Raw genomic sequence first — 26,054 nt, 5'->3', positions numbered from 1 at the left:
GGCCAGGAGGTGTCTGCAGCACAGTATCCTTAAAACACAAGGCACCAACTTGCTGAGAGTACACAATGTTTATTGGACAACCCCACAAAGGTCTGTGGCCCAGCTGGGCACAACCCTGGCCCTGGCCCTGGCCAGTCATGCCTCTGCCTCTCCCACACCCAGAGGCAAGGCTGGAGGAGCAGGGCTCAGCCAGGAGTAGCCCTTCCTGGTTCTATCTTCTCAGGACCACCATCATCCATCCATCACCATCTGTCACCTCCCCTCCCTGGCTCCAGGCTGGGGGAGGAAGAACCTAATGGTGGATCCAGCCTGAAGTAATGCTCTCCCTCAACTGTCTGGGAAGGAGGTAGCACCTTTTGGATGAAAGGGGTTAGCGAATAAAAACTGGACCCTACATGGTCTTGGTGGTGGTGGGGAAGATAATAATAAAGAAATTTACAACATTTTAATGCCAAGTCTGATTTAGGGGGCAGGGGTGGTGACTTGGGTAACCACTTGGCTGGGGTCTGGCTCCTGCGGCTCTGGGATTCCCTGCTGTGTGCCATGATAACAGCAAATGGTGATAAGAAGGGAGCTGAGGGCCTGTGACTTCATGGGAGGTGGGGGAAGGGGCAATCATTTCTCCAGGCATACTCTTCCCTGGCTGGGGAGCGGGGGAGGTAACTCTGAGAGTGTGGGGGACAGTGGGCCCCGAGAGGTCGAAGTTGTGCCCTGGGAGGCGGGATGTAGTGACTTCGCTGCCTCTGCCAGCAGAGGCACATTCCCAGACCCCGTGGGCAGGGCCACGACTCAGGACTACTAGAGCAGGCCCTCTGGGGACGCGAGGGCTGAGCCGGAGCCGGAGCCGCTGTCGGGGCTGGGGCTTGGAGGGCTGCTGGGGGACGGCGTAGGAGTGCAGGGGGTGCCGGTGAGCGGGGTATCCGTACTGAGGGATGAGGGCGTCCGGGAGCGCGAGACCCTGCGGCGCCGGGCTGGCCCCAGCTCCACTCGGCCCACCCGTTCGGCGAACTTGAGGGAGCAGATGGTCTCCCCGACATCCTCCGGTCGCGTGGAGATCTGCGGGTGAGTGGCGCTGGTGGGCGGGCCCCGAGCGGGCGGCGCCTCGCATGCAAACGACCCTCGGGCGGCCCTGCGCCCCGCCCCAGCGCCTGCCCGGCGCCCACCTGCAGCAGCAGCGCAGCAGTAGTGCCGGGGCCGAGCGCCGGCTGCAGCAGGCGCGTGAGCTGCGAGTCGCGGAAAGGCACGTGCGGCCGGTGGGCCCGCAGCGCGGCCATCACGCCTCCTAGCGCCAACAGCGAGCGATTGATAGTCTGGGCCTCGCGCAAACGCCGGGCGCCGTCCGGGTCTCCCCGCTGCGCGCCGACCGCCCCCGCCTTCCATGCGCGCTCGGATCCAGCCAGGTCTACCAGGTGCAGCGTGCCTGCAGGGGCGAGCGAGCCCAACGCAGAGGAAGGTCGGGCCTCGGGTGCGCTGAGAACACACAAGGCGCAGGCACGGGCCGAGGTACCTGCGGTGTCCGGAGCGCGCGGTGGAGACGCCGCGCGCAGCGTCAGCGTGACCAGGGCGTGCGAGCGGGAGCTGTGGGGGTTCATGGCGGTGGCGGCGGTGGCCCGGTTGCTCCTCCCCAGGCTCAGCATCTGGAGAGTGAGGCGACAGGGTTAGCCAGGTGTAGAACCCTCGCCTCCGGGTGGAAGCCCAGGTAGGGGCCTCGGAAGGCTGCGTGTCTGACTGGGTAGCCTTACCTGGTGCAGCGTCTCCAGGTTGGGCACATCCCAGTGGGTGAGACCAGCCACCTGGATTCCCCCCTGGCCTTCTGGGCCCTGCCTCACAGCCAGGCGTTCCAGAGGCCCTGGGGCCAGGAGGTCCCTAGTGAGAAAGGAGGGTTTGGTTCAGGGGTTCTCAGGGCAGCGGGAGGGGCCCTGTGCCAGGGGCAGAAAAAAGACGCCCGCGGTGCTGCTCTGACCTGACAGCCTCGTTGTAAATCTCCACCATGCTGAGAGTAACGTGGTGCTGCCCTCCAACCCCCATCTCCCGGAACAGCGACTGCAGAGCCCTAGGAGCTATGCCTGGGTCCTCAGGTGGGCCCTGAAGAGGGGCGGGGTGCCACATTGGGCTCACATCTAAGCCCCTTTCCCCCCAGGGTGTGGGCTCCATCCCACCTCCATGCTGTAGGTCTTCCCCGTCCCGGTCTGACCGTAGGTGAAGATGCAGACACTGTAGCCACGGAGGCAGGACAGCACAGCTGGCTCCAGCTCCCTGAAGACCTGGGAACAGGGTAGGTAGGGGTAAGAAGGGTCCTGAGCCCCTCCCGTGTTACCTACTCAGGATCTGGTGGGGTGGAGTGCTGTGAAGGGTGGGGTGTGAACAGCTTAATTCCCCTGGGAGGATGGCTCTAGGGGACGACAGAGAAGGGCAGGATGCCCCAACAGACACCCCAGATGCTGGGACTTGACTGCCTGTTTCAAATGTGGGCTGTGGTTGAAAGCAAGTTTCTCGTTATCTTTCCTGTCTCTGTTTTTCCTCTGAGGTGGGGACTACAGTGGTGCTCATTGTGAAAACTGGTGGGCAATGTACAGAGAGGGCCAGAGCAGCACTGGACACACAAAGGATGAGCCCAGGAAGGGCCCCATGAGTGTGGAGGATGGTGGCCATGACTTGGATCCCAGGCCCTGAAACAGTGCAGAGGCAGATGAGGGGAATGGGACTAGGACCTTCATCCTGTTGGCAACTGGACACCCGCAACAGCCGCCATGAGGACAGAATGCAGAACTGCCGGTGTGGTCACTAAGATTTGAGACTGGACAAAGAAGTCACTGGGGGTGATGTTGAGTGGAGTGTGGACTGTGGTGCCATCGTAGAAATGGGAACACAGATAAGGAGCAGGTGACACATACCTTTGGTTCAGACACATTGAGTTGGAGGGCCTGTCCAGAAGGGCTGCCCAGAGGACAGTGAGTGGGGGGACCCACATGTACAGGCTGTACTTTGGGGTGTGGGATAAACAGGAAAACAAGGAGTCAGTGCTAACCACCCAGCCACCTGCTGGGCACTGCCAGTGCACTGTTCCTGGGAGGCCCACAAGCAACTGAGCCTGAGTCACTGCCTTCGCTGTCCCTGCCTGATCCATCTTCTCAGCTATGGAAGTTCTTGCAGCAAAGTTTATGTACAAATGGAGATGGTATGTGGGAAGCAAGTCCATGACTGGGGCTTGAGCCCCTGCCTTTCCACTAGTGTCTGGCAGGAAAAGAGAAGCGGGAAGGAGAGTGGGATCTGGAAAGGGCAGTGAGAGCACCGAAGCTGGAAGCTCACATGCTCAGCCGCACTCCCCCCACTGCCTGCCTCGAGGCCACCAAGCTAGGAAGGGTGCCTGCCCTCATAGCTGGGACCCCGGCCCCCAGGAAGGGGAGTGGGCAGCCAGCGAAGCCAGAGAGGATGAGGCCTCAAGCCGTTGCCAGTGGGGTCATGGCACTGAGCCCACTCCTGGAACACGCCAGCCGCGCTGTACTGCCACTTCTACATGAACAATAAACGTCACCTTTGGTTAATTTTCCTTAGCTTTCTGGTAAAAAATTATCTTTAAAGATGCTGATCTCCCTGTCTAAACCAGAAGATCTGTTTCCCCTGGGCCTGCAGAGCATGGTGGGGGGATGCAGAGAAGGAGAAACCTGGAAGGGAAGGAGGTGCCCAGCCAGGCTGTCAGATCCACCTCCCAGACCCTCCAGCCTTCTTCCCTCCCCTGCTGGAGCCCAGCCACCCTTCCTCCTCCAGGTGGGCAGACACACAGAGAAGGGGAAGCTGGAGCCTCTTCTGGACTCTAGGAGACTCCAAGGAAGAGAGAAGACAGGTGCAAAGGGGGGCTGTCACCTCCTCCTGGCTGGCGTCTGGAGGGAAGACCCAGTCTAGGCGGAAGCGACGCTGGCGCCCTCGATAGCAGGTGGTGATGGTGCCCCTTGGGCCGGGATCCACACTTAGGAGGCTAGAGAGTGTCCCCGGCCTCAACCGACACAGCACACGGATATTTCCTGTGATGGAGATCAAGTCAGCCGACAGCCTCCCAGGCCCTGAACCATGGAGAAGTTCCACTTCCTCCAGCCTGCCCTTCCTACCCCCACTCCCCATGCCAGCCATACCCTTGAGCTCCAGCGGCCGCCCTGGGCATCCAGCTGGAGCCCCCTGCTGCCCCTCAGGGAGCTGAGTTCCAGTTCCTCCAGCTGACAGTGCCCCCAGAGCCCAGGATACCTGAGGGAACACAGATGTGAGGAAGGATGTGGAGGTGGCCAGGGAGCTACAGGTGGGCTGGGTGCTGACAGCAATCTGGAGCCACCGTGTGACCACCGGGCTGTGGTGGTCCACAACTCTCAGTGGCTTCAGGTCCCTGGCAGCATCATTCAGTGGGCCCAACAGGAAGCCCAGGAATAAACAACAGGAACATCACATCATCTATCTCTCAGGACTTCTTGGTAATTCTCTGAAGGATCTGCTGTCAATCAAGTTTGCACTGAACCGACATACTCAAAGCTAAGATCACACCCAGGATTAGAAAAGCTGTTCTGCCTCTAGAACCTACAACTAATCTGTTAACCCAGGCAACTCCCCACAGTTGGGGAGGAAAAAATAATAGGGTTCCTGGGTTCCTACCCCCCACCCCCCCCAAAATAGTGAGCAAGCTGCCCAGACAGGAGGTACTAGGAGAGGAGTGGGTCCTGACCTGGCCCTGGGCCTCACTTAGTGAACCCTGACAGCTCTGGGTAAAGGTGCTGACCAGTCCTCTGAGGTCCCCGCAGCCCTGACGCAGGCTGGCCATCCGTGCCCGAAGTCCTGGAGAGAAAAGGCTGTTGAAAGGGAAAGTCCAGACTCCAGAGCCTTCCATGCACTCTCCCCCTCACCCCACTGGCTCCCAGCCCTTACCTGCCAGCTGCCCGTGCACCTGCTGCAGCTCCCATCTGCAGTTTTGCTCTGTCTCCTGCTGGAGCTGCTGGAGAGCCCTCCGAAGGCCCTGCAGCTGTACCTCCTGCACCCCCAGCTGCCCCCCCCACCCATCACTGAGAAAGAGACACTTACCAGGCTCTGCCTCAGATGCCCCCCTCCCAGTGCTCTAGTCTTCCTTGCCCTGGGACCCCTCATCCCTGGTCCCCAAGCCTACCTGGACTCGCAGGGCTTCTGTGGTGTCCTGGGCCTCCTGCAGCTGGACCTGGAGCTCTACCAGTGCCTCGGCTTCCTCCTATAAGACAGTGGGAGCCAGGTGGGGTACAAAGCCAGAAAGAAACTCAAGGAGGGGCATTCTGTAGTCCCATTCCACAGACAGCAAAGTCAAGTCAGGAGCTACGAGCAGAGCCAGCCACAAACCCATGCTTTCCAACTCTGTGCAAGATTCCTTTCCCCAGTTCCTCTGCTTTTTTAAGGTCAGTCATTCAGAGTAACCATGAACAAGGTGTTTTTTCACAGCTACCAACCTTCCTGATTAGGCTGCCCTGCACAGACCATCACAGGACCTGTCTACGGTCAGGCCCTGCTTCAGCAAGTATGAAGTTCTAAGAAGGCTTGGGCCCTGTTGTCAAATGCCAGGTGTACAGAAGCCCCGGGCTGCTGAGACAGTAGCAGCTGAGAAGCAGGGTACCTGTGGTGCCCTGGCGGGGGCGCTAGGGCCCCAGTGCAGCAGCAGATCTCGAGTGAGGCTCAAGCTCTGTTTCAGGGCCTTGTTCTCCAAAGTTAAATGCTGGACCCTTTTCTCCGAGTCTGTTGCCCCCTGGCAAAGAGGAAAGTCATCAGGGATCACCTGCAAGCCCTGCCCCCCACCCCGCACGTCCCCCCAACCCTGCACCCCACCCCCAACAGCCTCACCACTCCCAGACGCAGTCTGCCCAGCTCCTCCTCCTGCTGTTCCAGCTGCTGCTTCAGCTCTTCCAGCTGGGGTGGAATGAGGGGCACAGGGTGGAGCTCCTTTTTCCAGTCTCCCAGTCCCCAGTCCAGGCTGACTCCTGCTCTCCTCACCTGTCCAAGGATGAGCTGCTCCAGCCGTTGCCAAGCTCTCTGGTCCTCTTCCAACTGGAGAGGCTGTTGGGCCTGAGCCTCGCCCCTTGGTGCCTCACCTGGGGCTGCAGTGGGGTGGGAAGGGCTTTCCTCTTGGGATGCGGATCCTGGCATGAGGGGAGCCCCGTCAGGACTAAAGAGGTCCCTGGCCTGAATCCTCAGAAACAGGGTTGGGCTTGGGACCCCTGAACTCCAGGTGCCCAGGTTTTCTTGCTTGTTTGTTTTTGCTTTTTTGGTAGCTAGCTGATTTGGGGATTTAAACCGTTGACCTCACTGTTATCAACACTGCACTCTGCCAACTGCACTAAGCAGCCAGCCCAAGGCCGCCCACGTTCTGGTGGGCTTCGCTCCCCCCGCAGAGTCCTCTTCCTGCTTACTACCCCTTACGCACCATCTGGAGCTGGGGGCTGCACCCGCGAGGCTGCCTGAGTGCCCTGGAGCAAGGTCTGCCTCCCTCTGGGGCTCCGAATCCACGCCAGAAGGGCCAGGAGTTGACTGGTCACTGCCAAGAGTGGGGGAACGTCCCGGGGCTGCGAAGGAAATAAGAATCGGAACAGAGAAGACCGTGGAGGACGGCAGGGTTGCTGGAGACAGCCTTCTGCCTTGCTCACCTTGCCCAGGTCGGGAGGATTCCCGCAGCTTTCTTCCGCCCCCAGCTGGCCGGAGAGGAACTCAGCGAGGCGCACGAGGGCCTCTTCTAGGGACACTTCGGGGGGGCGGCCCTCGGGTCCCCCTTCCGGCCCATCCGTAGACTCGGAGCAGGCTGCGAAGCGAGTGGAGGGAGGAGAGAGACCTCGGGTCACGTGTGGGAGGTTGGGCCTCCGCTCTCTCCCGGTGAGGTCACGAGCGCGCCTCCGTCTCCCGGACGGCGGGGCTCCCTCACTGCTGCCCGCACCTACCGGCCCGGCCGGTCAGCTCGGTCCACAGTTCCGGCGCGGGCTCGTCGGAACGACGGCGACCCCGGAGCTTGCAGCGGGCTCTCTAGGGAGGGAACGAGGGGCGTCCCTGAGGAGGGAGCAGGCAGCCCGCGGGGCCACTTCCCTCCGGGACGGGGCCGGGTCTATGCCTCCAGCACCTGCACCGATACGACGGTCCTCGGCACGACCCCGCCGCGCAGCGTCAGCGCCCGAGGATGTAAGCCGCGCGGGCCCGCCACCACCGGATCTGGGGGCGGGGTGGCGTTGGGGGCTGGGGAGTGGTCGACGGGTGGCGCAGGGCCACCCCCGCTCACCTGGGCGGGGTCCCCGGCGTCTGCGGTCGCCGCTGGCCCGCCATCCCTGCGGAAGAGGCTGTAGAAGATGTAGACGAGCAGCGAGTAGAAGGCGTACATGGGAGCGCGGGGCGGCAGAGGGCCCGCTCCCCGCTGCCCGCGCCGCCCGCCGCAGTACCGGTGCGCATGCTCGCGGCGGCCGCCCCCACGGTCGGCTCCCGCGCGGAGGGCGCGCGTCCGAGGGGACAGGGGGTCTTAGAAACAGGTGTCCCCGCGGCCGCACCCTGGAGGGCCCGCCCCCACCCCTACTTCGCGGAGGCCCCGGGCTGGGAGCGCCCACGCGCCTGCACCCCTCTCCTCGGAGACGCTCCAGGCCTCCGCGAAGCCCCCACAGCGCGCGCCCCCACGGGTGCCCCCAGCCCCGCCCACCGGGAGGTGCTTCTCCACGGGCCCTCCCGGGCCCGCCCCGCCGCTCTAGCCTCCGCTCCTCTCGCTGGAAGCGGCGCCGGGCGACCGGAGGCCGGGCCGAGGAGGCGGGGCCCGCGGCGGTGGGCGGGCTCGGGTCCCCGGCCGGTGCGTGCTGGCCGCACCGCCCGGGAACTGCGCGGGGTCGCTCCTTCCGCACCGGGGCCCCAAGGACGACGCCTCCCCGAGCGCAGAGACCAGGCCGGGCCGCCGCTCCCTCCCCTCTGGGCCCGGCGCCCCTTCTTAGTCTCTAGGGCCGCAGGGCTTATGCCCACCCAGCCCAGACCCCCGAACCGCTTTCTCTTCTCTTCCGCGGCCGAATTGGGTTTTCTTTCCCCACAGGTGTCCAGTGGCCTCAGGACTCCAGAAAGTTTAGGACTGAAACTATCCCAACATCTAGAAATGGGGGCCCTGGAATTTGGGAGTCCTGGAGAGCTGCCCTTAGGGCTATAGGTCGCTGACTTCTGTGTCTACTTCCTTTCTAAAGTTGAAAATTCCCTCTCTGTCTCCTCAAATTCATTACTGTCTGAGGTGCCATGACCCCCAAGCCGGAGGGTGAGTGGAGCACAGTCCTGTCCCAGGTGGTGTTGGGCGTGGTGTCCCTGCATGCAGCTGTGAGCACTGCCCAGGTGAGTACACTGGGGCCAGGCAGGAACGTATCCCAGTTCTCAAACCCGGAAGACCTAGTTCCCTGGATCACGGAGAGGGTGATGGGAAGTAAGTCTGGGGCCAGGTGTCCACCAGAGCTCCAAACTGTTTCCTGTTTAAAGGGGTGGCCCCTGGCATCTTTTTCCCACATGTCCTCCCTTCCCTGCATTGACAGGCAAGTCGAGGGGCTGCCGCTGGCTTCCTGCTCCAGGCCTTGGCTGCTGCCACCATGTTGGCCCCAGGGCTGGGCACACAGGAAGACTGTCTTGCTGGAGCCTGGGTGGCTACCGTCATCGGCCTGCCCCTTCTGGCCTTCGATTTCCACTGGGTGAACGGCGACCGCTCTTCTGCCAACCTGCTCCTGGGAGGAGGCATGGTGCTGGCAGTGGCTGGTGACCACCTCGGCCCTGAGGGCCGCTCTGTGGCTGGCCAGGCAGTGCTATTGGTGGTTGCAGTGACCATCCTCATCGTGGCCATATTCACGGCCAACACTTATGGGATGTGGGGGGGCGCGATCCTGGGTGCAGCAGGCCTCCTGAGCCGCCTGGAGGAGGACAAGCTGCTATTGCTGCCGAAGGAGGACATCTGTCGTTGGGCCCTGGCTGTTGGCAGTTGGGCCTACTGCCGGGCCCTGCACACACAGCACATGCAGTGGGAATGACAGCTGCACACATCAAGGCAGGGTTTCTGCCCTGGCTACCACCTCTTCTCCCACCAGCCTGCTCCTGGGGCCTCCTCCCCTGGGGATAGATTCTACTTCCTCCCGAAGTGGGTTTGCTACAGGTTGACTGGTTAGGGGGCAGGATCTGGGTGCTGTCCCTTCTCTAGCCATGTGTGGGGACTTGCCTAGACCAGAAGGGGACGGGGTCCTAGGCATACTTTGGGGGCTGATTCTGGGCTGGACATGTTTGTGGGTCCAGGGAGAAGCTTGATCTCCAATAAACCTTAGGAATTCTGCAAGAGTATGGAATCTGCCCATTCTTGAGAGGAATCGAGGGATCCATCAGTGAACTTCCTGAGGGCCACAGAGCAGCAACTGGTTTCCTTAAGCAAAGGAAGGGATGTGCTGGAACTCTCGTGGGGCCTCATGCAGCCTGGCTTCCTCCTGGCACCTTTGTCAAGAGGGCCCCTGGGATGAGAAGATGTAGTCCTGGGCCCTTGCTCTCCTGGGACATGGTGGGGTTTCGGATATCCTTGTCCGGCCCTGCAGGAAGGCTTCCAAGACAGTGACCTTCGTGGGCTGACGGTTGGGGAGGGGACAGAGGAGGGCTGTACCACAGTGGTTCCCAGAAAAACGTCCCCTCCCAGGGCTGATTCGACCTCCTCCTGTTTGCTGTCCAGCCTTGGCTCGTGGAAGCCAAGGCCTGTTCCCTAAGACCCTCACTTTCCTCCGTGTGGACCCCTCTTCGGCTTCCAACCCAGGGTTAGGAAGCCGGGTTGGGCACAGCAGTGAGACTACGGCTGGTTAGGAGTCCGGAGTCGCCCCTTCGCCCTCTCCCGCAGTCCCTCTGCTTGCGTGTTATGGAAGCACATCCGGTCCGGCATAAGAGAGGTGGCCGGAGGAGGTTTCGTTCATGTCCTTCCGCTCCCACAAGGCAGGCCAGAGCCCCGCACACGCAAGCTCCAGTCTTGAGGGACAAAGAAAAAGACACACCCCGACGTGGAGGTCCCGGGCTGCCTTCCGCTCCCGCTGACTCGCGGGATCTGGGCGTCGCCCCACGCGCGGCTTCCCCGCCCCCAGGTGCTCGTCGCGCCTCGGGTCGCGCCGAGCCCCGCCTCCTTCCTGCTCACCTTCCGCAGAGGGCGGGCCCACGGGCGCCCTCGCGCGCCCATTGGTTCTGGCCGCCTCGCCGTCTCGCCCCAAGCGGCGCTCTGATTGGCTCCGCGCGGAGCTCACGTGACGGGGGGACGAGGGGGCGGTGGCGGGGGGAGAGCAGCGCGCGGCGAAAACAAAGATGGCGGCCGCGCCGGGCTCGGTGGCCGCGGCGGCTGTGCGGGGACGCGCGGGCCGGGCCCACTGAGGCGGCGGCGCAGGGAGCGGGGCTGCGGGGTCGCGGCGGCGGCAAGCGAGCGGCGGGAGCGCGCGGCGCCCCCAACTTCCAGCCGCGGGAGCGCGCCGGCACCCGCCCGCCGGGCCGGCCGGCCGCGATGTCCGGCGCCGAGGAGGCCGGCGGGGGTGGCCCGGCCGCGGGGCCCGCGGGTGCCGTGCCGGCGGGGGTCGGGGTCGGGGCAGGGCCCGGGGCGGCCGCGGGGCCGGCCGCGGCGGCGGCGCTAGGCGAGGCGGCGGGGCCTGGGCTCCCGGACGAGGCGGGCCTGGCAGGCGCCCGGCAGCTGCAGGAGGCGGCCGGCGACCCCGACGCGCCGCCCAAGAAGCGGCTGCGGGCGGCCGAGGCGGCCGAGGCGGCGGCGGCGGCGGCGGCGGCCGGCAGCGGGAAGCTGGAGGAGCGGCTCTACTCGGTGCTGTGCTGCACCGTGTGCCTGGACCTGCCCAAGGCCTCCGTGTACCAGGTAGGGCCGCCGGCCCGACCCCGACCGGCCCAGCCCGGAGCCCCGGGCTCGCGTCACCTCGGGGCCGGGCCGGGCGGCCCCGGGCCTCACGTCCGCCGTTCTGGCCGGCGGGACTCGGCGCCCGCCCCGCCGCTCCGCGTCGTCTTTCTGTTGGGACTTGTTCCTGCTCCGAGCACCTCTTCTCCGTGTCCTGGCCTCCCCCGTACCACCCGACCTCAGCCTCTCTCCTCGTGAGCCCCCCTTGCCTTTTTCGGCTGTTTTCACGGTCCGTCCCCCGCGCTCCCCTACCACCACCTGGAGCTGACCCCAGCCGGGGGCTGGTGACAGAGGCGCACGCTCCTCTCCCTCCACCCCAGCGCATGCTCCCCGACTCCCAGCTTCCCGGGCTCAGAGTCCTCTTCGCTCGAGCGCTCCTTTTCTTTTTCTGGCAGCCACACCCCCAGACTTGTTCCTCCACTCTTGAGCTCCTGTGTAGTCTTTTCTACTCTCCCCGGTGAAAGAATTCCCTTCTTGTCTTTGCCACTCCCCGCCCCTTCCCTTCATCCCTGGCCTGGATGGACAACCTGCAACCAGCCCCGCCGTCGGGGTGCCTTCTCTAACCCCAGTCCAGCCCACCTCACTTCCCCCACGCCAGCTACCAGTGCTCTGGGAGGTCTGTCCAGCCCTCTTCCCCATCTGAAGATGCAGCGTGGGGCTGCAGTCGGAGTGCTGACCAGCTCAGGGCTGTCAGAAAGAGTACCCGACCCAGGTGGGTCTAACACTCTCACTCCCAGGTAGCAGCAGGGGCAGACCTCTGATTGACACCCAGAGTCAATATGCAGTGTGTCCGACTTTCCTCTTTGTTTCTTTCTCCACCTTAGTGCCCAGCCCCTTCGAGAAATGAAGCAGGTCCCTTGTTAGCTTTCTTTGCACTTACATGAGTTGGAAGTGGCCGATGGGGACTTCTTTTGCTTCTATTTATACTGGAGGCCTGGCTGAGGGGGCTGCTTTTGTAGTAAACAGTGTAGGCCCGGTCTGGGTTGCCATTTCCCCACTGTCTGGACCTCCAAGTCTTTCCTGCGCTGGCATGAGGTTGCTTGGAAGACCCCAGTGTGCCTGGATGGGGAGAGGGCTCTGGCTCTCACCCACCCTCCTGGGTGTCAGCCTGGGGCCAGCTGGGGGAGCGCTTCTCACAGCTACTGGCCCCCAGAGCCAACAGCTACCCCTGGGCTTTGGCTTTGAGAGTGCCTGGGCATTCAGGATTTGCCCACAACCTTTTGATCCTCCCAGGTGGAAGAGCTCTTCCCTTCCTGGGCCTTGAGTAAGAGCCCAGTGAGCCAAGCCAATGGTGGAGGAGGGGGGTGCGGGGGGGGGGGTCTCAGGGGAATTCAGGGGTTTCCTTGTCTTTTCCTTTCTTCTGTGGATGGGCTGGAGCTGGACCTGACATGATGATGGGCCACAAGGTAATGGCTCCCAATCCACGCCATTCCCCGGCTGAGCTGGCCCAGCACAGAGAGCTACAGCTCTGCCTCTGGCCAGAGCTGCTGGTGACCAGGCCTCTGAGCCTGGCTGGTTCAAACCAGCCTGCACTGTGTGGGGAGCTAAGCTTTGGCCTGGACACTGGAAGCAGGCAGCTGAGCAGCTGACAGAAAGTGAAGGCACTGGGGCTTTGGGGCTGCCCGATTGGTGGCCCTCCCAGGCTTGGGAGCTCTACTTAGCTGCTTCCTTGGGAAAAAACCAGCTGGGCAAGGAGAAACTTGGAGACTGACTGAGCTTCGGGCTCTGCCAACCCTGCCCACCTTCATCCTTCCCAAGAAACACCCGAGTCTCAGTAGCAAAGAAAGTACTGGAGTGTGTGATTTGGGGGAGGGCCTTTAGACCAGGGATGGAACTTACTTTGGCTGCTCGCAGACCTACTATGTAATTTGGGGAGATGGCCTGAGGGAAAGGGGCCAGGGGAAAGAGGGAAGGCCTTTTGGTTACTCTGAATGCTCTTGGGGATGTCTCCCATGCAGCTCCCTGCTGCGTGCAGCAACCTTGGATGGACACTGTTACCGTCCCCACTAACGTACTGTGAATCAGGACAGGCTTGGAGACCTGGGCTCTTGCCTGGTTTGCTCACAGGAGGATCTGGGCACAGATGGTATGGGCCCCACACACGCTGCCTTGTGTGTATCCCTGGTTGGGGCCCACTTCTGGCCACCTGCAGCCTGGGCTTGGCCCCTTTGTTTTTTGCAAGCCTTCTTTGGTGAGCTGTGTTTATTGGCTGTCTCTGGTAGGCCAGTCTCAGGCATGCAGCATGTTCTGCCTTCTGCTCCTGCTGGCATCATTTTCCCTGACCCCAACAGAACACGTGGCTTGGTGTGGGTGCCAGTCATGCTGTGTGTCTTGGGGGTTGGCTCAGATGGTGTCTGGCCCTGGGGTGAGAAGGAGTGGGTGGACTTGCTGAGCCGTGTGGGGATGAGGCTGGAAGAGACAATTCCATAGGCCTCTGAAGTTGGTTGGGTGCATGGTAACAAGAGAGCTTGTTGTCCGGCCACCAGACGCCACCTGTGTTGCCAGGCAAGCACTGGGTGGTGGCGAGAGTAGACGTGGACTGCACCCTTGGGTTCATCCACCCACTCCTGTGTCTGGGACCTTGGGCCTGCAGAGCCAGCTTCTCCAAGGGCCTGTGCCCGCATGCACCTGTCACAAGCTGGGAAGCTCACTCGGGTGTTGACCAAGGCCCTCATGCAGTGGGTCTAACGAGGCCCACTTTTGCTGCTGTGGCCTTCGTCGTGTCAGGTTAGGGCTGCAGCAGGTATGGTAGAGGCTGGCTTTGATATCTCCATGTGGGTGTTAGGTGTGCCCTGGGTGACTGGCCTGACGAGGTGTGCAGCCACTTTCTGGAATCCTGGCAGGTGCAGGTAGCCAGGTGGGTGAAAGGAGGGCTGGAGGGGCAGCAGGACACCCATACAGGAGCTTCTGGCTAGTCTAGGCCGGGCATGTGGACAAGCAGCTCATGCTAGCACCCTGCTGTGGATGCAGCCCTTTGGCCTGAGGGCACTGCAACCTGTTGGACCCTCTGCACAGGGGAGCACCCTTTCTGGGGAGGACACAGCCTGAGTCCTGACCTCCCTTCCCGGATCTCTGGACACACCCTTCACATGAGGCCCGACGTGGTCCTCCACTGGATGGACCCAGTCCTGACCCTTCCTGCTGATGGCAGCCTTAACATTAGTGTCTGGGGTAGGAGCCATTCATTGTTCACACCCTCTCACAGGTCATTCCTGAGGCTGAAAGGAGCTCTCCAGTATGGAGTCAGTGAGGGGCTCTGTCACAGGATATTGTCCCGTGGCTGCTCCTGTGCCCCTTCTGCCAGAGCTGCCCTCTCCCAGTCCCTGCCCACCTCTGCTCTTCCTGACTGCAGCACGCCCCCACTCTGAGGCCCTCCTCAGTCCCTGCTGCAAGGGTGCCCATCCCTCCCTCAGGGCCCCTCCCCAGCTGACCAGGGCACTTCCCACTAGGCCCCATGGGCATTAGCATGTCCTGCTCACATCCCACCCCATTGCCTCCCGTCTCCACGCCAGGGCTTGCTCGGGGACTGGTTCCGTGACTGACAGTCTCATTATGAAAGGTCCAGGAAGCAGGGATGGCACCATCTCTGGCCAGGCCCTTCCCAGAGCACACCATCCCAGGAGCCACCTGCCTCTCTGGCCATGGGGTGTGGCTCGGGCATCTCTTCCCCAGCTCCCTGGGGGCAGCACAGGACTGCAGCCGACTCATTCTTTGAGGCAAGAAACGTAGTAGGAAAGAGCTTTGATGATCCATCTGCCTAGATATCCAGAATTCACAGGATGGGGTGAGGAGGGACTTTCTGGAGTCTTTGGCTAGGTGAGAAGTGGTGTGTTTTGTGGTGACAGTTTGTCATTTTGAGTCGGTTTTTAGATCTAAGCAGCATTTATGTTCTGAGTGAGAGCCCAACTGGTGGATTGACTGGGCCCCGCCTGAGTCCTGACATCAGGATTGAAAGGAGAGAGGCAGCTTTCCTGGGACTTTAAATCCAGATTGGGTGGAAGGTTTAAGTCCTGACTTCACCTTTAAGAGCTGTGTGGCCTTGGACAGTGCACTGGTCCCTCTCAGGCCCATCTTGGATTAAGGAGATTAAAGGGGCTGCGGGTCAAGCATGCTGGGTGTGTAGAGTGTGCCCTGAGGCACCACTGGGCCTCCCAGCCCTAGAAGACTCTCAGTAAGGGGGGAACCTTGAGCTGGCCAAGCAGTGCTTGGGAATTGTGTCCACAGGGAAGCCCCTTGGCTGCATTTGGCACTGAGGGCTGCTGTCAAGGGTCTGTGGGTCCCTGATCCCCAGGTGGGAGGGTGGGCTGCTCACACGGGCCTGGGTGGTGTATTGTCTTCTAGTGGGAAAGAGAGGGTCTCCAGGATTTGAGAGGACTGTGTAGTCCAAGCTTGAAAGAGGTCCTACAAGGCCAGTGGACCACAAGGAACTTGCAACCTTCTGGAAGTTGTGGAGGTCCATTTCCTAAGACCTTATATCCCCAGGCCCAGGGAGGCAGGGCTCCTTCTCTTCTGGCCTTTAACCCAGTAGGCCAAGCTGAGACCCTCAGACAGAGACCCTGGACATGCACAGGCTGGGTACATGTAAATTGCCTGTTGGGAGGCAGAGCGGGGGGCTGGGCACTCTCCTGGGGGTGCAGGTGCACACAGCTGTGTCTGGGCCACTTGCCTGTACTCAGCATTTGCAGAGGGGCCTGGGGCTTCGGCTCCTCCTAGGGGTGGGGCCCCCAGCAGCTCTGCTGTGGACAGCCACATTTGTGGTGTTTGTCCTGTGCCTGCTGGGTGCCAAGCCAACTCAGCATATGACGAGGCTGGTCCTGTACTCACCGCTTGGTGCATGTGAGGAAACTGAGGCTCAGAAAGGGAAGGTGGTGAGCCCAAGGTTGTGCTGCTCGTGACCTATGGGCTGGAGTCTGAGCCCAGCACTGTGGCTCTAAGACAGTATCTGTCCTAGGCAGGCCTAGAAGGCTCTACGATGTCGTCTTGGGTGGTAGGATCCCTTCGACTCGCTGTTCCTGCCACCAGGGTTTTCCAGGCTGGTGGTGGGAAGCAGCCTGGCCTGGTGCAGCAGGAGCTGCTTCTGGGGGCACCTGGGGTCTTGGGGATCAGCCCCTGGCAGGTTAAACGGGCCACTTTGGCCTGCCCTGGTCCATGCTGTCTATTAGATGCTTGGCCCGTGACCGGCACTGTGTGGAGTCCTCTGGGGCCCAGCTTCTGGCTGAGCAGTGGGCACAAGTCAGGGAGCAGCCACATTCTGGCCCAGCAGCTGCTGAGGCTGAGTATGTGGTTGTCCTGTGGCCAGACCTGTGTGCGCCAGAAGCCAAGGGGCCCCGGATGGTAGAGAAGACGCTGTAGCATGGTGACTGCCTACTGTGGACAGACTGCCTGGGCTGGGTATTGGTGAAGCCTGGACCAGCTCCCTGGACGACTCCTGGAGCACGTCCCTTGACAACTGGTGAGGGCTTGCCTGTGGATGTAGGCTCATCCCTGTGGGCTAGAGTGCTCCAGTGCTCCAGAACATCTTGGGTTGACTGTGTCCTGATTCAGAGCTGAGCCATTGGGGCTGAAGGGGCAGTGACCCCCACTTCTCAGAGCTTGATCCCAGGAGACCCAGAGATAGCCAGAGGAGGGCAAGGTTGCTGCTGCCTGCCCTGTGGTGTGGAATCCACTGAGCCTAGGTGGGGGTCTGGAGGCCCTGGAGAAATGGGCCAGGGGCCAGCCCGGGAGCTTGGGTAGCCTTCTGGGTGGTGGCAGGCGGTGCTGGGACGTGAGTGGTGATATGCTTGGTGGCCTCAGCACCCCCTCAGGAGGGCCCATGACTCCATCCCAAGTCTGGCTGGCTTGCCCAGAACCAGGAAGAGAGGCAGAGTGGGCTTGGGTGGGTGGGGACCAGGTGCCCTCAGCCCTGCTTGGGGACCTCAGGCGGCCAGGCCACAGCCAGGAGGGCACTGTTACCTTCCTGTCCGGGCCGGCAGACCCGAGCTGGCTGTGCAGAGCTGGGCCCAGAGCCTCATCAAAGGCCTGGCAGCCTCTCACCACGAGGTGCCCAGAGCCGGCTACATGGAGCAACGTGGGGATACCAGGCCCTGAATGGAGGGGTCTTGGTGCTGGTGTCCTGCAGCCCTAAGGGGTCTCGGTGCTGGTGTCCCACCGGGCTTCCTCGATGGGGGATGCTACGTGGTGCTGTGTGGCTTGGCCTCACTTCTGGGTGAGTTTCCTTCCTCAAACTAATGAGCAGTAGGTCCTGTGCTCCCTGCCTTCCAGAAGCAGCAGCAGACTGGTGTGGCCAAGCTGGGCCTCAGTGGGCCTGGGCAGCCCAGGGTAGGGGCAGGGGGGTGATTGTGAGAGACCATGTGAGCTGGGCCTTGGTCTGCACCCCCCACCCCCGTTCCACTCACTGTTCACCCCTGGGGGATGGACAGGGCAGACCGATTTTGCCACCCGCTCCTGCTGTGGATAGGCATCAGCTTGTCCCAGCCCCACCCAGGACCAGCCTCACTCCCACCACCAGCTGGCATGTCTGGAGCTGGCCGGCCGCTGCCGGGCCTGTTACCCCAGGCCGAGCCCAGCCACTGTCCCCACTTCCTCATTGTGCACGTTCTAATTTCTAACCTAAGTTAGAACTTGAGATTTGAATGCTGTGGTGTTCGTATGGATGTGAATTCTGTGAATGAGCCTTTGTCCCCACTGTGGGTCCTCAGCATGGAGGCCCTGTCACTCACTAGAGCTCAGGCCTGGCCCACAGGTGCTAAGAGTGCTCGCTTAGCCTCCTGCAGCGCCTCAGAGTGGGGGTTCAGCAAGGACTTCCCATGTGTGAGTGTGGCCCCCTGCACAGCCAGGCAGGCCTGTGAATTGTCCTCTCCCTGCTGTGAACCATGCAGAGAGGCCATGGCACACGGGGGCCTGGGCTCTGGTCTCGGGCAGGCCCCCCTACTGCACTGCAACCCATTCTCAGAAGGATCCTGGACCCCAAAGGAAGCCCGTGACCCAGTGGCTTTCTGGAGGCTTGCCATGGCTGGTAAACCCAGACCGGCCACCAGAGAGTCCTGTGAAAGGGCAGAGTCATGGCAGGGGCCACTCAACTGACTGTTGCCCACCTATTCACCCTCAGCCAGCTGTGGAGAGCCTCTCCACATGGAGAGCTTGTCCCTCTCACTTCCGGCTGGCCCTTGGTTTGTCCCCAGCCCTCACGTCCCACCCATGTTCCCAGGCTCATGGGCCAGGGCTCAGGGGAGCTGTTTCTGCTCATTTTCTAGTCATTGCTCTTGTACCCTTGGTTTCGGTCTGAGCCACTCGAGGGCCAGGCCCACAGCCCACCGTGTGTGTCTCAAAGGCACCATGTGGGTGCTCAGGAGGTGCATGTCGAGTGAGTGAGAGACCAAAGGCCAGAGTGGTGCTGGGCTTGCAGGCGGCCCACTGTCCACATGAGTGAGGATGCCCAAGGGGAGGGGGCCTTGCTCCTGCTGACCCGACTTATGCCAGCCCAGTTCAGCACCATGTCCCACCCGCAGCCCCCATTCCCGCCTCCGCCATCACACTCTGTGTGCCCACCTGCCCTTGTCCTGGGTCATCTCGGCCTCCTGTCTGCCACAGCTCCATACCACCAGCTCTCTGGACAGCCCCTGCAGGAAGCCAACCTCCCTGGGTGGGTGGCAGCTGCCTCCTCTCACCTGCACTCACCAGGGAGGGCCAGAGTGGAAGGATAGGCTGGGGGTCAGTCTGAGCTGCGACCCCAGCCCCCAGCTCAAACGGCCTTTCTGACAGCCAAGGAGAGTCTTCTTGCCTCAGCGTGGGGAAGCAGCGTCCACTCCCCACTGGACAGCTGCTGGCTGAGAGCCCCTGCTGTACCAGGCTGAGAGCCAGGTGCTCCTATAGGGGTCCCAAAATCTGGGCCTATACAGGGTTCAGGACAGTCCCTAGCACCCAGACAGGAAAAAAACCAGGCTTCAAGCCCCACGTGTTGGAACCAGTCAACATCAGCTGGGCCTGCCTCAGGGAAGCACCGTGGCCTCCGTGAGCTGAGGTGATCCTCTCACGAGACACCAGCCCTCTGTAAGAGCCCAGGCTGGCTGTGTCTTTGCATGTCTCAGTGTTTGCTAAATACCAGCACGACTCAGATACAGACGTGCTTGTCTTCTCACCAGTTGGAGCCCCTTGGGAGGGCCAACCTGGGCCCGGCTGGAGCTGGCGGGCACGTGCACGTGTGCGAGTCCCGCAGGTCTGTGAGCTTCATCTCCCTTTCCTTCTTCGCAGTGTACTAACGGTCACTTGATGTGCGCTGGCTGTTTTATCCACCTACTAGCAGATGCCCGGCTGAAGGAGGAGCAGGCCACATGCCCCAACTGTCGTTGTGAGATCAGTAAGAGCCTCTGCTGCCGGAACCTGGCTGTGGAGAAAGCCGTGAGCGAGCTGCCCTCAGAGTGTGGCTTCTGCCTGCGCCAGTTTCCCCGCTCCCTCCTTGAGAGGCACCAGAAGGAGGAATGCCAGGACAGGTAAGTGCTGGGGCTGGGGGCTTGGTCGCCTGCGTGGGGCCCAGGACAGGGCTGGGAAGCCCAGCCTGGTGCAGGATGATCTGGCTGGTCCTCATTGCTTGGGCTTTAGGTATCGCACATGCAGCCTAGGTATGTCCCAGATGGCCCCCAGGGTGCATGGGGCTCCACAGGACAGAGGGCAGGGTCTGCACCCAGTTGCTATTTGGACACAACTCTGGTTCTCCAGGGTATTCTCTGGCTGTGCGGTAGTCTCTTGGAGGGGTCAGGACAGCATGGCCAGTTCAGGAGTTCTGGGAACTTGGTCTGAGGCTACACTGGCCAATGGACACAGCCGCTCGGCCAGTGGGGCTAGGCCACTGAACCACCTGGAGTGAGGCGGTGCATGGTCCAGGACCACAGTCAGTGGCCACCTATTGCGAGGCACAGGAGAGACCCACAGCAGGGGTCCAGGAGGCAAGCTGGCCCACGGCTCCACGTGCCTTCCCCCTCCCCCTGTCACCCTCTTTTTCACACACGTGCATGTTATGACCTGTTTTGGGGGCTGGGCCCACGGTTCGTGGCTGAGTGGGCTGGCGGAAGCCACGTTGGGAGGGCAGCTGGGCATGGCCCTTGCTGCAGGTGCAGGTCGTGACCACTGCCCTCACCTCCTTCCAGGGTGACTCAGTGCAAGTACAAGCGCATCGGCTGCCCGTGGCACGGCCCCTTCCACGAGCTGACGGTGCACGAGGCTGCCTGCGCCCACCCAACCAAGACAGGCAACGAGCTGATGGAGATCCTGGATGAGATGGACCAGAGCCACCGCAAGGAGATGCAGCTCTACAACAGCATCTTCAGCCTGCTTAGCTTCGAGAAGATCGGCTACACAGGTGAGGCGCCCCGCTGCCCGTCGCATGCCGCTCAGGTGTGGGCTGGGGGCAGCAGGCTCTGGGCAGTGGGCTGCGCCGGATGGCCAGGCTCTGGACAAGCGGCCAGTGGACAGGAGGGTGTCTCAGAGAAGAAGACAGGCCTGGGACTGAGCAGGGGGAGGGGCCAGGCAGGACCCCTGAGGTGCACCTGAAGGGCTCTCCTGGAAGCCCCTCCCACCAGTCCTCCCCACCCTGGCCCTGCCACCCCAGCAAGGTGGCGTCCTCACTGTGTGGGGCTCCACAGCTCTGGGATAGTCGGGGTCTAACCAGAGAGTGGGACGTGTCTCAGGGAGGTCTGGGAGCTGGGGGTCTGCCCCGTGGAGCCTGGGGCAAGAAGAGCACTCTGGCAAGTCACGTCCTGCCTGCAGGCAGCACTGCAGTGGCCACGGAGCCTCCTGAGGCTGGATCAAAACTGTTCAGGGACAGGGCTTCAGAACGAGCCAAGGGCACTCAACTAAAACTAGAACTGGGAGTGGACACCTATATGGGCAGGCTGGACTGGGCCCAGGCCCACTGGATCTCGTGGCTCTCTGGCCCATTGCCACCGCCTTTGAACATGCTGGGTGCAGGAGCCAGCCAGAGCCTGGTCCAGAGAACAGTGAGAAGCGCTTGCTGGCACCGGGGCTTCTCAGGAGCTGCGTCCCTCTCCTGCTCAGTCCATGCTGGCACGCAGCTTATAGCCCGGGGCAATCATGGGCAGCCAGTCACGCCACACTGACTGAACTGGGCCTGGCTAGGTGTGAGCCTAAACAGGCCCAAGATGCCAAGGGCCCAGAGGTCCTCAGCAGCAGAAGGCCGCAGCCCCTGGTTAGTAGCAGCTTCAGCTGTCCCGGCAAGCACTGTGGCATGAATGGTCCAGGCCAGGCCTCGTGGGGTCTGGGCAGGATGGGACATTGTGACTGCAGCAGTGGCCGGGTGGGAAGCCCCATCCGTGCAGCAAGGACTGGCTTCCTGTGAGCCCACGCCTCCACGGAGGGACTTGCCAGCCACAGGCTGTGGGCTGCACAAGAGGACTGCGCGAAGGCAGGTCTGCCTGCTGATGACGGCCTGTGGACAGCCAGGCAGGGCCCACCACACAGCCCAACGCCCACGGACCCTGTGCTCCCCTCGGGCAGGGCTGGTGCCACAGCCGCCCACCGGCTTTTTTGGCAGCTCTGTATCGGAAACAATAAAGTGCACTTGTTCTCAGAACTGCATCCTGTCTGTGTGTCTGCTTACCCCGCCCCTGTGGGACCCTGGGCTGATGGCGAGGTGGGAGGCCAGTGCGGGTTGGGCATGCCCAGGATGTGGCTCGCAGCCTCGGACTCTGTCCAGCTAATTCGTGTTAATTCTGTTTGTAGTTGTCCCCCAAAGCGTGTGTGCCCTCCATTTGCCATAAGTGGCTTGATTGCCTTGTGACAAGCAGAGTGCGCTACGCCTGGTAAGTTGCCTTCCTCCCTGGCCGAGCTGTCCTCGGCCTGGTCGGGGAAGGCCTCTGCCCAGCCCTGCCCACGCTAACAGCTGGCTCCTCCCGGCCCTGTCTGTCTCCGCAGAGGTCCAGTTCCGGCCCTACCGCACAGATGACTTCATCACACGCCTGTACTATGAGACACCGAGGTTCACGGTGCTCAACCAGACGTGGGTCCTGAAGGCTCGTGTGAATGACTCGGAGCGCAACCCCAACCTGTCGTGCAAGCGCACGCTCTCCTTCCAGCTCCTCCTCAAGAGCAAGGTCACAGCACCCCTGGAGTGCTCCTTCCTGCTGCTCAAGGGCCCCTATGATGACGTGCGGATCAGTCCTGTCATCTACCACTTTGTCTTCACCAATGAGAGCAATGAGACTGACTATGTGCCGCTGCCCATCATCGACTCTGTGGAGTGCAACAAGCTGCTGGCTGCCAAGAACATCAACCTGCGGCTCTTCCTGTTCCAGATACAGAAGTAGGATGGGGCCCTGGGATGCCTGCAGAGCAGATGGGCAGCAGCCTGGCCACCGCCCTGTCTCCCATGTCCACCTTGGTGCGGTAGCGGCTTCACACGACCATGCAACCATCTTAGCAAAGGAGAAGAAACAAAACCAAACACTGGGAAAGTCTGCATGCGTGTGCGACAGGGTCCCCTCCTCCGCACGCCCCCTCCACCCCTGCCTACCCTCCTCCCAGGGGCAGCTGGAGGCTGGGCTGACCCGCCGAGGAAACTGCGCTGGGCACCCCGCAGGCTCAGGGATGGCAGTGGTATGGAGGCAGGAAGCACAGTGGCCCCTGGCCGGCCTGTCACACAGCGAGGCGGCGCTGCCTGCCCTGGTTCCATGCACGGCTCCTGGGCCGGGCTCAGGGCCTTGCCGACTCCAGACGTCATATTTGATTGCAATTAAAAAGGCAGCCTTGTTTCCTACTTTCTGTTTTGTTCGAGGGGAAGGTGCGGCTGTGAGTGGACAGCATGGGAGCTGTGGTTTGGCCCGGGGGTCAGCCTGCCCTGTCCCTGTCACTGCACCTGCTCGTCTCCCCCAGGAGAGACTCAGAGACACCACGTTTCCCCCACACACTGTCCCAGGGGTCTCGAGACTGAGGCCTAGGCAGGGAGAGCCAGGCAGAGTTAGGGCTCTCCTAGCCGCCTGGTGACTCCCGGGGAGACAGGACTCAGCCACCAGGGCTCAGCAGATGTTTTCGGAATGCAGGGTGAAATTCTGTCTCTTCCCAGAAAAAAAATTAAACTCTTTACAGGCTCTTCTATAAGCTATGTGATTTTAGCAAGAGAGAATCTGTCTATTCAGCCTCACGTGCTCAGCGTCCCCAGTCTATGCAGAAAGCTCTGGGGGCCACTGGCTGTGAGAGCCTCACTGGGTGAGGATCAAGTGGGCAACTGTCCCATGCTGCTGTCAGGGACCAGCTGCTGCTCCTGCGTCTAGGGCCTGAAGGTGGCGTGCCCTTCCCCGCCTTCGTGTGGCTGCCCTCTTGTGCTGTGGGTGGTGTCTGAGCAGGGACAGTGTTTGGACCTCACAGGGTGAGAAGGAGCCCTGCCTGGAGGGCCTGGGACCTCAGCACTACTAGCAAGGGTAGAGCTTTTCCTCACACCCCCCTACTTTTGCTTAGGAGATGTGGCTCTCCTGCGATAGCTTTTCGTTGCTTCAGTACCAAAGAACTGGTTTCCTCAGCCCCAGCGAGGCCCACCACATGCCTCAGAGCAGCCCCACCCGCCCCCTGCAGGCTGCCTGGGCCTGGCCCCCCATTGCCCTGTGCCCTGCTGCCGATCTCTGGGGCTCTGCCCACCCCATGGGGTAGATAACAGCCCCTTCTGCATTCCTAAGAGTGGCCCTCGGGGTCAGTTCTCCTCTCCAGGGCAGCCTTTCTGCCCCCTCACAGGCTAAACATTTCTCAGAGCTCTTTCTGAGAATCCTGCTGGGATTCTTTCTCCCAGCCGAGGATGTGGAGCTTTGGGGGACTCCCTTGTGGGAGGAGCCTCCTTTCCTTCTAAGCAGACATGGCTTGGTGTCTGAGGGGACGGGAAGACTCCAGGTTTGGTTTTCTGTTTGCTACAAAGAAACACCCCACCCCAGCTCTCAGCACATCCTTGGGAGTAGTGGCTTCCGACTCAGGTACAACCAGGGTGAATCCCACAGCCCTCAGGGCCACTCCCCCACACACCCAGCTGGGCAGGCCAGAGGACAGCCATGGGATCTTGTGTGTGCGTGGGGAGGAGCTGTGGTACCACATCCCTACGACCCTGCATCTCTGGAGGACAGCACCCACCCTCTCGGGAAGTGTTTCTGGATTTGAAGGTGGTGTTGTGAGAGACGAGCAGGCCCTGTCCACCTGTCTTTGGGTGATTGAGCAGAGGGACAGGCCCCATCAGTTCTCCTGGGTGGAGCAGAATGAGAGGCTGGGATGACAGCCTGGGGGAGCTGTGCTTTTTGGGTCCCGGAGATGGAGGTGATGTACACTGTGGCTGCCAGAGGGCGGTGGGCTGGGGGGCCCCAAGGAGGAAGGAGACCTGAGCTGGCTGAACTGGAGGCCTGGCCTCAGTTCTGGGCAGGCAGCCCTGGGTGTGGAGTGAAAGACAGGAGCATGGGGGCAAAGACCTCTGTAGAGGTGTGTGCGTCTGGGGGTGCCGGGAGGACTGCTAATGCATCCCAGCACGGCCCTGCCCCGTGGCCCTCACACGCAGCAGCTGAGCCTTACAATCTGGGGGAACCACATGGCAAGAATAAGCTGGGATGGGTGCCAAATGCCCCTTGCAGCTGTGCCACTGTGGGCCGCTTATTACTGGGGGCACCGCATCCAATGGTTTGTCCCCAGGATCCCTTGTCATCTCAGTGCCTCAACCTGGTCCTTTATTTGTCATCTCTGAGGATGGTCCGGAGGGTGGGGGTCCAGCCTCAGCAGATGGAAGGGAGGCCTGGGGCATAGGTCCTACACTTCTCTCCCCGTCTCACCCCCATCCCCTGTGAGCACCATATCCCTCAGTTTGCCCAAAGTGAGACATTTACAAAAATAATAAAAATAATTTTCTAAAGAGTGGAGCAAGAAGCATTTTTAACACCGTCAGAAATGACTTACAAGTCACTTTATGGCCTGTGTTCTCTTTGGATATTTTCTGTATGTGACTGTAGTTTTCAAAAAATTCCAAACCATGTTTTGTCTGTGTTTCCTTACCAGAAAACAGCCTTTTGGGTGGGCCTCCTGGGCTCTGCCAACTCCCCTGCCACCTTCAGCCTGTGGCCATTCTGCTCTAGGCTTCCAGCCCTGCATAGCACCACTATCTGGTCAGTGGAGAAACAGGCACAGAGGCGTTGTCTCTCTGAAGGAGAACCGGGCCTCCAGGAGTTGAGCTGTCCCGTGAACCCTGAGGCTGGAGGGAAGGCAGTTTGTGGTCTTCCGGTGGCTTGGGACCCTCTGTCTTCTGAGTCACCCTGTCTTCAACCTTTTCATTTGGCACCTTGCTCCCCACCCATCTCTTGCCCCTCACTGCCCTGCACACACCTCACCAGCCTGCCCTCCATGTGGCTGTTTGGTTTCAGAGCCATACTTTGGGTGGGCACAGGCCTCCCAGTCCTGTCCCCTACATCCCCAGGCCCGGCTGGGGGCCTGGCTATGCCACACCGAGGCCTGTGCTGTTGCCATCAGCCTGGGCATGGTCCTGTACAACTCTTCCCAGACACAGGGACCCGTCTGCCCACCACACCACTAACTCCCCAACAGGCCTTGCTGTCCATGTAGTGGCTGAGAGTTTTACCCCATGGGGTCTGTTTCGATTACAACAGAAAATTAACCTGTCCATCTTGCACTCCTCTTGGGCCTCCTCAGTTGGACTCTGCACCCAGCTGGGACCTGGGTGCCCCAAGTCACAGGGTTCCAGACATATGTCAGACACTCATGCAGATGAGAACTGTGCCTAAGATCCTAACTCCCTTTCACCTCTCAACACAAAGGTTTTACAGTTTTAATGAACGAACGTTTACTGAATTTTCCAGGACTACAATTGGCGTATACATCGAGGAAACTACTTTGTTCTTTTTGGAAAACACATTTCCCCTCCTGCGCAACAGCCCCGGGGTTTTGAGTCTCTAGATGTGACGTGGCTGTGTAGGTCTGTGGAAGAGGAAAGCGTCTGACCCCTTATGCCCGCGTACCCAAATGCTCAGGTGTATTTTATTACAAATCACTTCGGTTTCCTCCTGTGTGAAGGTGTGGTGTCCTTTTCGAAAACTGCACGTGCAGTAGATTTTGTGTGTGTCTGTGCTTTAATTTCAACAGAAATTAGGCGACAGCGTTACAGGACATCTGT

The 26,054-nt window shown here is 61.2% G+C and overlaps 2 protein-coding genes across 6 annotated transcripts; one reads left to right on the top strand and one right to left on the bottom strand.

The window, feature by feature from the left end:
* Positions 1 to 70: 70 nt before the first annotated feature.
* KIFC2 (kinesin family member C2) lies at positions 71 to 7,501 on the bottom strand. The gene is made up of 18 exons (XM_063079977.1): positions 7,262 to 7,501; positions 6,930 to 7,011; positions 6,642 to 6,793; positions 6,422 to 6,560; positions 5,992 to 6,137; positions 5,842 to 5,907; positions 5,618 to 5,746; positions 5,144 to 5,221; positions 4,909 to 5,023; positions 4,709 to 4,818; positions 4,131 to 4,239; positions 3,865 to 4,022; positions 2,160 to 2,264; positions 1,964 to 2,085; positions 1,743 to 1,866; positions 1,508 to 1,637; positions 1,164 to 1,420; positions 71 to 1,056 (listed from the first exon to the last, which is right to left on the bottom strand). Exons 1-18 carry the CDS (start codon positions 7,358 to 7,360, stop codon positions 799 to 801), a joined length of 2,379 nt encoding a protein of 792 aa, XP_062936047.1. The 5' UTR covers positions 7,361 to 7,501; the 3' UTR covers positions 71 to 798.
* On the top strand, positions 6,795 to 24,745 carry LOC134364068 (zinc finger TRAF-type-containing protein 1). Of its 5 annotated transcripts, none has more exons than XM_063079978.1 (4): positions 10,502 to 10,861; positions 19,148 to 19,386; positions 20,041 to 20,252; positions 21,824 to 24,745. In XM_063079978.1, exons 1-4 carry the CDS (start codon positions 10,502 to 10,504, stop codon positions 22,213 to 22,215), a joined length of 1,203 nt encoding a protein of 400 aa, XP_062936048.1. In that variant the 3' UTR covers positions 22,216 to 24,745. The 5 variants fall into 5 exon arrangements, with proteins under 5 accessions (XP_062936053.1, XP_062936052.1, XP_062936051.1 ...); XM_063079979.1 differs by lacking the exon at positions 21,824 to 24,745 and adding an exon at positions 20,660 to 21,482; XM_063079983.1 differs by lacking the exons at positions 10,502 to 10,861; positions 19,148 to 19,386; positions 20,041 to 20,252; positions 21,824 to 24,745 and adding exons at positions 6,795 to 7,164; positions 8,237 to 8,334; positions 8,529 to 9,313.
* Positions 24,746 to 26,054: the final 1,309 nt, after the last annotated feature.

The sequence above is a fragment of the Cynocephalus volans genome, chromosome 15, assembly GCF_027409185.1.
Source record: "Cynocephalus volans isolate mCynVol1 chromosome 15, mCynVol1.pri, whole genome shotgun sequence".
Taxonomy (NCBI): domain Eukaryota; kingdom Metazoa; phylum Chordata; class Mammalia; order Dermoptera; family Cynocephalidae; genus Cynocephalus; species Cynocephalus volans.
Note: the sequence above shows the minus strand (reverse complement) of the source record. Positions and strands in the feature narration are given on the sequence as shown.

Coding starts and splice junctions, on each gene's coding strand:
- LOC134364068 (XM_063079978.1), top strand. CDS start 10,502: ATGTCCGGCGCCGAGGAGGCCGGCGGGGGTGGCCCGGCCGCGGGGCCC. Junction 10,862..19,147: donor CCAAGGCCTCCGTGTACCAG/GTAGGGCCGCCG, acceptor CCTTCTTCGCAG/TGTACTAACGGTCACTTGAT. Junction 20,253..21,823: donor CGAGAAGATCGGCTACACAG/GTGAGGCGCCCC, acceptor CTGTCTCCGCAG/AGGTCCAGTTCCGGCCCTAC.
- KIFC2 (XM_063079977.1), bottom strand. CDS start 7,360: ATGTACGCCTTCTACTCGCTGCTCGTCTACATCTTCTACAGCCTCTTC. Junction 2,086..2,159: donor GGAAGACCTACAGCATGGAG/GTGGGATGGAGC, acceptor GCCCCTCTTCAG/GGCCCACCTGAGGACCCAGG. Junction 1,638..1,742: donor ACCTGGAGACGCTGCACCAG/GTAAGGCTACCC, acceptor CTCACTCTCCAG/ATGCTGAGCCTGGGGAGGAG.